This window comes from Hyperoodon ampullatus (genome assembly GCF_949752795.1).
Source record: "Hyperoodon ampullatus genome assembly, chromosome: 11".
Lineage (NCBI taxonomy): Eukaryota > Metazoa > Chordata > Mammalia > Artiodactyla > Ziphiidae > Hyperoodon > Hyperoodon ampullatus.
The window spans coordinates 46501588-46513681 of record NC_136924.1 but is presented as its reverse complement, the minus strand read 5'-3'; the positions used below and the strand labels follow the sequence as shown (position 1 = coordinate 46513681).

At 34.9% G+C, this 12094-nt stretch overlaps 1 protein-coding gene across 1 annotated transcript in view; it reads left to right on the top strand.

Annotated features, from left to right (window-relative positions):
- SLC2A13 (solute carrier family 2 member 13) overlaps positions 1-12094 on the top strand; it is a gene marked incomplete at both ends in the record, with an annotated part of 464919 nt that overhangs the window by 235115 nt on the left and 217710 nt on the right. The window contains one exon of the mRNA XM_079714440.1: positions 6175-6283. Within this exon, the coding sequence (XP_079570566.1) occupies positions 6175-6283 (109 nt within the window). The remainder of the gene's footprint in view (positions 1-6174; positions 6284-12094) is intronic.

Genomic DNA, 12094 nt, shown 5'->3' with positions numbered 1-12094 from the left:
TCTCCCTTTCTCCCTCCCTCCCTCCTTCCTTCTCTCCCCTTCCCTCACTCCCTTTCTCCCTTCCTCCCTCCTTCCCTCTCTCCCTTTCTCCCTCCCTCCCTCCCTCCCTCCATTATTCCTTGGCTTATGGCTACATCAATTCAGTATCTGCATTCATGGTCACATTGCCTTCTCCCATTCTGTCCTGAATCTCCCTCTGCCTCCCTCTTATAGGGATACATGTGATTGCATTTAGGGCCAACCCAGATAATCCAGGATAATCTTCCCACATCAAAAGTCCTTAACTTAATCACATCTGCACAGTCTTTTTTTTTTTTTTTTTTTTTTTTTTGACATCTAAGGTAACATTAACAAGTTCCAGGGATTAGCAGGTATGTATCTTTTTAGGGGGCCATTATTCAGCCTTCCATAGTCTTGCTCAAAGTTTATCAATTTTATTGAGATTTTCAAAGAACCAGATTTTGGTTTCCTTAATTTTTTTTCTCAATTGTCTCCTTATCTATTTAGTGGATTTCCATTCTGATCTTTATTATTTTTTTATCTTGTACTTTTTTGAGGTTTCCTTTGTCACTCTTCTTCTGGTTTTGTAAGGTGGAAGCCAAGGTCATTGCCATAAATTTTCCTCTGTTATACTTTAGCTCCATTCCACAAATTTTCATATGATGCATTTTCATATTCTTTCAGTTCAGAATACTTTCTCATTTCCCATTCCTTCTTTGATCCATGGAAATATGTTATTCAGTTTCTGATCTGGAGGGAATTTTCCAGTTATCTTTCAGTTTATTGATTTGTATATTAATTTTATTATGATCAAAGAACATTCTTTGTATGACTTGAATCCTTTTAAATTAATTGAGACTGGATTTAGAGCTCAGAATATAATCTATCTCAGTAAATGTTCCAAGACATTTACCATGCATTTACTCTTGGAAAGACCGTTTGGTCTGTAGGGTATTGTCTAAATGTCAGGTCAAGTTTGTTGATAGTGCTGTTGATGTCTTCTGTATCTTTGCTGATTATCAGCCTACTTTTACTATTACTCAGAAAGAGGTGATGAAATATCCAAGTATAATTGTGGGTTTTTCTATTTTCCCTTGCAGTTGTGTTTTTTGTTTCATATATTTCGAAGCTTTTATTAGGTGCATAGACACTTAGGATTGTTATATCCTCTTGCTGAATTAATCCCTTTATCATTACAAGTTGTACTTTCCTGCCTTTTTGCATGCCTCGTAATTTTATATGGTATGCCAGACATTATAAATTTTATCTTACTGTTGAACTTAGTTGTGGGATGCTATTCAGTTACTTGGAAGCATTTGGGTCTTTCATTTAAACTGTTTAGATGGTGCCCAAGCAATGTTTAATCCAGGACTAAATTTATACCATTACTTAGGTAAAAGCCCTTCTGAATATTCTTCCTTATGCTCTAGGTTTTTCACTCTCAGTCCTGTGTAAATTCCTGGGGTTCATTTCTTTCGTCCTTTCCTGTGGCTCTTTCCCCTGACTGGGTAGTTTCCTCACACACATCCACTGATCAGTATTCAACTGAAAAGTCAAGGAGCCCTGCAGATCTCCAGTATCCTCCATGAGTCTCTCTCCTCTCCGGCACGCTGCCCTGTGAACTCTAGCCACCTGGATCCTGAGCTGCATCTTTTCAACTTAAGGAGACCACCAGCGTCTGCCTGCTTTCCCCTCCCTGTGCTATAGCCTGGATACTTTTTTCCAGGCTTAGGCTGGGACATTTTGAGGGTTCATCTCATTTGCTTCCTGAATATCAGGGGTCACTATTCTTTGTCCCATTATCATGAGAAATACTGTTTCATGCATTTTTGCCTGACTTTTTAGTTGTTTCATGTTGGAGGTAAATCTGATAACTGTTACTCCATCTTGGCTGGAAGTGGAAGTCAAGAGCTGGACTTTTATACAAAGTGTGTTCTAGTACATTTTTAATCATACCTGGAGAAACTTTTGTAGACTCAGCTTCCTCACAGACATCCTGTCCACAGGATTGGTTGCACTTGTTGCACACAGGAGGGGTTGCACTTGTTGCACTGTCCTTTTCAGCCCTGCCACCAGAGCCACCAGAGCACCTGCCACACCTGGACAACCGTTGTGAAAGTTACTTAGTATGAGGTGTCCAGAATGAGGGGAAAGATGAACCCATTTGCGGTTTTTGCCTCTATTATTTTATTATGTGTTATATTTTGAGTTCTGCATTTCCACTCTACTTTTGTTATCTAGAGGTTTTAGTTTTTATTGTGTGGGAATTTCTGTATTTCAAAGACACAGATGTTTTGTTAAAAATAAGGTGTGAAATGGTTGTATACATAAAAATGTTTTTACAAAAATCAAAAGAAGTGTAATTAGAGAATGACATTTTAAATGTTCACTTATGAACATTCAACCAATTCATGTATTTGAATTTGTCTTTGCCTCATAGCTTCTGTGATATAAAGATTAATAGTTTGCATTTGTTAAGTTAGTTTTACTGCCTAATAAAGCTAGGTTTATGATTTTAATAAAAGGAAATTTTTTACTTTTGTTCATGCATAATCAGATATGCAGCTGCTGTGACCAAAATTTATCTTTAAAAAAGATAAATCCAGTCTTATAAAGGAACTACCATTGTTTATTTTTTACAGGAAATCCAAAAAAAAGTCCAAAACCTAGACTTTTTTTAGATGTAACCATGTTTTTTAAAAAAAATTTTATTGGAGTATAGTTGATTTAAAATATTGTGTTAGTTTCTGCTGTACAGCAAAGTGAATCAGTTACACATATACATATATCCACTCTTTAATTTAGATTCTTTTCCCATATGGGTCATTACAGAGTATTGAGAAGAGTTCCCTATACTATTCAGTAGGTCCTTCTTAGTCATCTATTTTATATATAGTAGTGTGTATATGTCAATCCCAATCTCCCAGTATATCCCTCCCCTCCCCCACTGCTTTCCCCCCTGGTAACCATAAGTTTTTTTTCTACATCTGAGACTATATTTCTGTTTTGTAAATAAGTGCATTTGTACCATTTTCTTTTAGATTGCACATATAAGTGATATCATAAGATATTTGTGTTTGTCTGACTTACTTCACTCAGTATGACAATCTCTAGGTCCATCCATGTTGCTGCAAATGACATTATTTCATTCTGTTTTATGGGTAATATTCCATTGTATATATGTACCACATCTTCTTTATCCATTCTTCTGTCGATGAACATTTAGGTTGCTTCCATGTCCTGGCTATTGTAAATAGTGCTGCAGTTAACATTGGGGTGCATATATGGTTTCAAATTATGGTTTTCTCCAGATATATGCCCAGGAGTGGGATTGCAGGATCATATGCTAGCTCTATTTTTAGTTTTTTAAGGGACCTCTGTACTGTTCTCCATAAGGGTTGTACCAATTTACATTGCCACCAATAGCACAGGAGGGCTCCCTTTTCTCCACACCGTCTCCAGCATTTATTGTTTGTAGATTTTTTGATGTTGGCCATTCTGACCGGTGTGAGGTGATACCTCATTGTAGTTTTGATTTGCATTTCTCTAATAATTAGTGATGTTGAGCATCTTTTCATGCACTTTTTGGCTCTCTGTATGTCTTCTTTGGAGAAATGTCTATTTAGATCTTCCGCCCACTTTTTGATGAGTTGTTTGGGGGGTTTTTGATATTGAGCTGCATGAGCTATTTGTATATTTTGGAGATTAATCCCTTGTAAGCTGCTTCTTTTGCAAATATCTTCTCTCATTATATGGGTTGCATTTTCATTTTGTTTATGTTTTCCTTTGCTGTGCAAAAGCTTTTAAGTTTAATCAGGTCCCACTTGTTATTTTTATTTTTATTTCTCTAAAAGGGGGATTAAAAAAGATCTTGCTGCAATTTATGTCAAAGAGTGTTCTGCCTATGTTTTCCTCTAAGAGTTTTATAATATCTGGCATTACATTTAGGTCTTTAATCCATTTTGACTTTATTTTGTGTATGGTGTTAGGGAGTGTTCTAATTTCATTCTGTTACAGGTAGCTGTCCAGTTTTCCCAGCACCACTTATTGAAAAGACTTGTCTTTCCTCCATTGTATATTCTTGCCTCCTTTGTAATAGACTAGGTGGCCATAGGTGCTTGGGTTTTTCTCTGGACTTTCTATCCTGTTCCACTGATCTGTATTTCAGTTTTTGTGCCAGTTCCATACTGTTTTGACTACTGTAACTTTGTAGTATAGTCTGAAGTCAGGGAGCCTGATTCCTCCAGCTCCTTTTTTCAAAGCCCAGATTTTTTAAAACTAGGAAATAAATGTGTGATGTTTATGTGATAATTTATCTCTTGATATTTTGACAAGTCAAACTTTAGTCCAAATTTGTCATAATTTTCTCTTTGTTTTTCTGCCCTCCAAAATCAGTATTACCTAATCTGTCTGTCAAACCATGGAACAGTTTAACAGTGAAAGTAGATACAGCTATCCAAATATTATGATAGATTTCTTGCAGAAGGCCAGTTTGTCATCTGTGGAGTTTCTTAAAAGCTGAAAAAGGGTTTGGGTATTTTGTGTTTTGTTTTTTTACAACATCATAGATGTCATTTTTAAATTTTTCCATGGTATATAAGGTAAATTATAATCTTTTATTTTAATTTTTTGATTTTGGAAATAGGTAGATGTTTATATGATGCTGTGCACGTTTCTTATTTTGTGGCTCATTCATAGATACCTAAATTTGCAGATGAGTCTGCTTATCTTTCAGAGAACTGATCCAGATATATTTCAATATTGTCACAAAGTCTACCTATTTCATATAACCTTTCTGATATACTAGGTTTTAATACCACTTTACTTGAATCTAAAACATTTTGACATTTATAATACTCTCAGCCTGCTTTCTAAAGGGGGGGGCAGTCTTAGCATTTAGAGACAAAATTGTTTGCAGTAAATCAAGTCTTCTTGTGATTGTAATCATACCTGTGTAGAGATGAATATCCTCACCCCAGTAATGTTCAGTTCTCATTAATCCCCTGGCTTAACATCCCATATTAACTTTTATTGTTGAGACAATAGCACGTTCTATTCCATATCCCATTTCTGTGGACTGGAATATAAGATTTCCAAAAGATTCTGAAATGGTGAAATTTCCTCAGAATTTAATTTACTTGACTTGGTTTAGGGTTCACTAATGAAAATTGCCTCCAGGAAAAATGCTGCTAATGAAGCAGTTAATATCCCAGTGATCCCAGGCTATACCATAGGTCCTAGGAGTCAACTCTGGTCCCATAAGGACACTATATAGAATGCCTCTTAACGCTAAGGTGAAGGCATAACAAGCACTTCTGAGAATAGAAGGGGCACTTTAGGTAATTATGCCCAGACAGCAGGCATCAATTGGTTAGTCATCTTACTTCAGGCCTCAGTGGTTCAGATCTACAGCTTTTCAGAATTGGTCTAGAGTTCTGATATAGGGACCAAGGGATCTGCACCATTTTGCAAGCCCATTTATATTTTGAAATGATCATTGAATACCTCTTAGGGAACTATTAAAAATATCTAGAAATATCATACATATATACCTATATAAAATAGACATTAAATTTCATCTTTTTTTTACCTTTTGGGTAATTTTTATTAATAATATCCATTGCAGTCGTAACCAAGCCTGATATCACCCCAAATTCCTTAACTTGAATTAAATATATTGGAATGAATATCGTTACTTTAGCCAAGTAAGTTGTAATGAATCCTGTTACTTGTTTCATTGTTTTTAATGAATGCCATTCTTTCAGTTGATTAAAGCAATTTTTCCAGTGACTTTGTAAGTAGTCCCACATTGAATGGATTTTAAATAGTAATTAATTGCCCAGGAAGCAGAAGAACAAAGAGTGGTTAATACAGCTCATAGGGGTTTAAGGAAGAATAATTGGTGACACCTACAGTTATGTAGATCTTTCTAGTATCCATAAATTGCTTTAACTTGAATTCTCTCTTGTTGATTTTATAGTTTTAACTCAAATATGTACTGTTTTCAAAAATATATTGTGCCCAGGTTTCTATAAAAGTACATATGTTCTATTTTTAAATGCCCAGTCATGTTGATTTCACAGAGATTTGGGGAAATTTATCCTAATGGGAATAATTTCTCTGGGAGCTAAAAATAATAGACATGTCCTTCTTTTTCTTTCTTTTTTATAAAAGCTGGACCTGTGATCTGCAGAATGCTGAGTTATCCCCCAACTCGCCGAGCTTTAATTGTGGGTTGTGGCCTACAAATGTTCCAACAGCTCTCAGGCATTAACACCATCATGTATGTATTTCTTTCTGGTTTTTTACTGAAAAGATTGTGAAGGAATTAATTTATATGGAAAAGAAAGAGTAGGACTCTTGGTGATTTGTTTTTATTAAATGTGTAGAATTCTCCTTTTGGAAGATACTTAACCTTACAATTTTTTAAATCCTGTAAAATTGTAACTAGAAGGAAGTGACATTTTGTTTGTTGTAATTATTGACTTTATTTGATTTCACAGAATTTCTCTTTTATGCCATCCAATATGTCCTTATATTCTGAGCTACTGAATGTATCATTTTCATAAGCTATTTCTTGATTCACATTAAAAGGTAAAACAAAAGGAAATCACCTGGCATTATTAGAAATTAATGGACACACAGACAACTAGTTCATTTCCTTTTAGGGCCATCAGTTACAATGCAATGTGATAATAACATTAATAGAAGTATGTTTTTTACAACCAGGGTACAGTGGGCCAAGGATCGAGTGGGATCAGAGAAGTAGGAAAGACACACAAGTTCCCTGTTTTCTAGTTTTCAGACTAATTCCCAAAGTTATATGTGTGTTGTGGGTGGAGCAGGGTGAATAGTGGGAGTTCTACCACATTTCATTCATTCAATATTAAACCCATTTTTGAAGGTCTATTTTGTACTAGATACATAGCAGTGAATAAAGTAGACATGGTCCTTGGCCCTACAGAGCATACAGGCTGGTGAAGGAAACAACACACTAAATAAACTCACAGTTTAATACAGAATTTCAAGTCTTCATAAGGTCTGTGTAGGACTATTCCAATGGGGGACTTTTAAGATCCTAGGTGATAGAATGTGGGTTAAAGAAAAGCCACGATCTTTGCTGAAAATCTTGTTGTTGGGTGAAAAGCTCCTAAATCTTAGAAGCTTTCCCCCACTACCTGTTGGTTAAAATTATTCATTAGAAAAATGCAAATTATGTAAAATTAAATATTACGTAGTAAACCATTTGTATTTGGGACTCTTGATATTTTCCTTTAAAATTACTTGGGTTATAATGAATTATTCCACGGTAGTTTGAGAAGAGTGAATTAGTTAAAATAATGGCTAGAGCCCAATGACCAATTAGGTTAAATTGGAATTTGCTAAGAAACTCCATCTTGAATACATCCACGCTGTTTGTGAATTTGACTTTGATGGTAATTCTTGTTGGACTTCAGCTTCCAGGACTACATTTTTAATATTGGTTCTCTCCTCCTTCCCTCTAACATTTACTTTCATTTTTTCTTCACCTTTATCAGCTCTATTTAGGCCCATCTGTTGGTATGGTGCCCAGCATTTTTGTTTCTGGATGTGGCACACCATGACTTTTCTGAGGCACGTCCACTGTCCTCAGTGTGGTGATGATATGGAATTGTAACAAGGCTAGCACCAAGCTTTCAAATAATGCAATGCAGTAATAACCCTATGTGAAAATCTAATTTATCAACCTAAATTAAAATATGCCTATTTCTGAAAATCTTTTTTGTTTGTTCTACTTAATAATCTGTAGAAGTTGAAATGTTTTTATGAAATCCATCTTTCACCCCAAGTTTGTGTGAACCTGCAATATGAGGTATTTTGAATTCTATTTTTTGCCAAGAAAAGTTCATAGAAAGATCATATGGGAAAATACTGAAAGATAAATCATCCTTACAATTGTATTATGTAATCTTACCATGTTTAGTTTTCTCTTTTCTCCCTCATGGGATCTTTATTTCTATCTCCATGAATTATTTAATGTTCTGTCTCAGTTAAGGAAATAGATTTACTTCTTGGAATATTTAGTTTTTTCATTCTCTACCGTGAAAAAAAAAATATATGTGGTTTGAGTGTATTTAAGTATCTTTTATTTGTATAACTTATGTTTATATCCTAACCCATACCTTATCATCGTCTTCTGTCCTACTGTGCATAGGACTTCTAAGACCTTAAAACCATTACATACTTCAGACACTACATTTAAATTTTAGAAGAGGCAATTTTCTGTTATGACTCTGATCACTTAATAATTTCAAACATGCAACTGAATAGATTATTCTCTATTCACAAGAGAGAAAGAACAGAGCAAATGGAGCTCTGTTTTCCTGATAAATCCCTGGTATATTATTGCACTGCCTCACAGACCAATAAAATATTTCCACATCTGTCAAAATAAAAGGGAGAGTAATGATAGATGAAGATGATGATGATTAATGTGAAGACAGCTCTTTTAAGAAATTCTCATGTGATCTATTCTAAACCCTAGTTATAATGTCAATAATTTTCCATTTTCTGACTAAGAATTTTTATTTTATTAATAAATGGATCCTTCCCACATTATTATTACCACAACCAAAATGTGTATGGGTGAGTAATTAGGTAGGTAGGCAGGTAGGTAGGGAGGGAGAGTGAGAGAAAAAAAAAAGAGAAAGAAGGAAAACAGCTGGTTCCATCTGGGTTTGATAGCATCTTGCTTCTTTTGAGGGACTTAAAATAAGCTATATTTTGATAAGTCTTGATAAACATAAAATCAGTCCATCTTGGACAGGTGGAAGGTATCAGATTTTTACCTGGGAAGACCAAGAGGTTCAATGGCTTATTTTAAGGTTACACAGAAAATCCTCAGTAAAGAGAAGGAAATCCAGAATTTTAAGCTTTTTATGTCATCTTCAGGTAAAAGGAACTGTGGGTGTGTGAACTTCTTTTGGACACTCCATACCAGTCCTTTATTTTTAAGCTACTCTTCTTTTTAGCTAATCCTCCCAGCTTCATCTCTTCTTACTCTTCCCTTTTCTACTAACTTAAAGTAGGGGTGGGAAATAGACAATTATATTGGCTGGGCAGATCATTCTTACCTCTATAACTTCTTTACCTTAATCCCCAGTGGGTCACTTCTTCTATTTTATTTATAAGAGATAATAGAAAATTTTTGGAAAATATGCCCTTGCAATAATAATCTTAATAGGTATCATTATTGAGCGTTAATAACAGTACTACTCTAGCATATATTAGCTCAGTAAATATTAACAGAAAAGGAAAAATAGGACAAAACTCTTAGCTTGTCTAATGGTGTAATTATTTATTATTGTCATGATAAAAACAAAAATGTTTACTGTTTTATATATATATATCTAACACTATAAAATATTTTCATAGACATGATCTCCCTTGTTCTTTATAAAAATCCTGTCAAGTAGGCAGGGCAGTTCTGTTTATTCTCAAGCCAAGGCAGCAAGAGCTTAATGAGTTAAAGTGACTTGTCCACTCACACAGTAAGTTTTAGAGCTGAGGGTAGAACCCTGATTTTCTGACTCTAGGTCACCTGGGCTACCCTTCAGTTGTAAAACACCTGAAATGCCCAGGGCTGACTCTTTAAAGCTTGTTTGGGGGTAATATAAGTCAACATATCAAAGTTAGCGAAATTCACTACCACCCAAGGATAAAAGTCCAAAACGACTCTGTGCTAATAAAATTGCATCCATCTCAAGAATCATAAAACTCATCAAAGTATTTAATCTACTGGTACCCAGCTGAGGCCTCTGCTTTATACTCTGATCTAGAGTTCTTGGGCAGGCCAGGCTGATGGTATGATATTTGTTAATCATATTTAATTAATTTAATTTCACAAGTGCAATATTTCTGAATCTGTTCCATTCTCATATTTTATCCCCAACAAGCTCTCCTAGTGTAAAAAATTACCATGCAATCAGGAAACATGGCACAAAAATCAGGCCAGATGGTGGTAAATGCAGAGAAAAATAAAGGTGACAGGAAATAAGAAGAAAAGAATAAGGATTTATGCTCTCTTATGTTGTAAGTCTGAACCAGAGGTGATGTTTTACTCTCTCTGAGGTCCTCAGCAGGCAGCATGAGTGGACCAAAATACTAACTCACTAATTTGAGCCTTCTCCTCTCTCTACATCCTCACTAGGGCTCAGAACATAATCCAAAAAAGCTATTAAAAGATAATATGCTTATCTCTTTGGAATGTTTCAAGATGAGTGTATTTTAGTCATTTGTGTTAATTGGGTGAAAGTCATTGAATGAATGAGAAAATGTTCAGTTTCATGGTTCACTCTTTTGAAAGATGAGTTTAGAGTGCTGGGAAGAATATTGACCCAGGAATCAGGATAATTACTTTCAAGATCTGTCTCCACCATGGAACTTTGGGCATGCCAGATAACTGTCTTCATTCTAATTACCTATAAAGTGAAATAGATGGACTTTAATGTACATTTGAATGAGGAAAAATGGAGTTTCAAGTGAAAGTGGAAGCTCAAACATTTGCGTTTGAACTACTTTAAACCTTTCTTGAGTAAAAAGTTATCAGGAGATTGATTTTAATCTACAAAGAAAAATGTAAGCAATAAAATGGGAGTTTCATAAGAGATGGTGAGAGTATATTTTTTGAATATTATAATCTTTTGTTTTCTTTTTATAATTCACAAATAACTGTGTCCTGCAATAGGAATCTTAAAACTACATCTGCTAAAGTATTCATTTATTTATTCTTCAACCAGTATTTACTAGATTGTTGATAGAGCTTCAAATATTTGGAAACTAAAATTCTTGTCTTTGAGAAGTCTATATTCTACCTAAGCAGACAGACCAAATAATTATAATGCAGTATTATAAAAAAATTAATATGCTATATGAACACAGAAAAAATGAGTGACTGATTCTACCTCGAAAATAAAGAGGGCACATATAAACGATTTTTTGTTATTTTAAAATTTTTCTTTGTATGGAGTCATTTTGGGGATAGAAACATGGTACATCAAATATTAACACAACCTATGGTGTTAGATCTGAATTTAAATCGAAACCCATCACGCTTGCTAGCTGTGTAAACTCCACAAGCTTCTTAACTTCTCAGAGCCTCAGTGACCTGAAAATCAGGAAGTATATCTCCTGTGGTTCTTGTGATTAAATGAAATATCCTATATAGTTCAGGCCCAAGAGGGGAACTGAGACCATGTTAACTTCCCTTCTGCTCACTGTGTGTTGCAGCTTAGAAATTCCAGAGCATTTGTGGAAAGCAGGGCCATTCCATAGTTGATTCATTCTCTTTGGCCCAAACCTATCCATCAGTCCAGCATCTGAAGCATCCTTTGTAGAAGCAAAATTGTTGTAATACCCTTTTTTTCATACTTGTCTCTAATTTTCAATATATAGAAAGAAGTCAAAATAGTGTTTTTCTTCTAACTTATAAATGTGGTAGGAGTGTTGTCTGCTTCAGTGTTGATACATTCTTTACCTCTTAAGTCAGGGAGAAAAGACTTCAATGACTTTTATTTTTAATTAATTTTTATTGGAGTATAGTTGCTTTACAGTGTTGTGTTAGTTTCTTGCTGTACAGCAAAGTGAGTCAGTCATACGTATACATATATCCACTCTTTATTAGATTTCCTTCCCATTTAAGTCACCACAGAACACTGAGTAGAGTTCCCTGTGCTATACAGTAGGTTCTCATTAGTTATCTATTTTATACATAGTAGTGTATGTATGTCAGTCCCAATCTCCCAACCCATCGCATCCCCTCTTCCCTCCTTGGTAACCATAAGTTCTCTACATCTGTGACTCTATTTCTGCTTTGCAAATAAGTTTATCTGTACCATTTTTCTAGATTCAGCATATAAGCGAACCAGAAAAGACCTCAATGACTTTTGAACAATAGGAGCTAATAATGCCTCCTTAGGAAGTGGGGGATCTGTGACTAAGTATACCCTGGGTGGCATGACTTGTGGTTTACATCAAAAGATAGTCAAATCCTTTTGGCATGTTTTCCAAGTCAGATGTGAATTTAAGGTTCTGTGATAATTAATCGAAATTTATC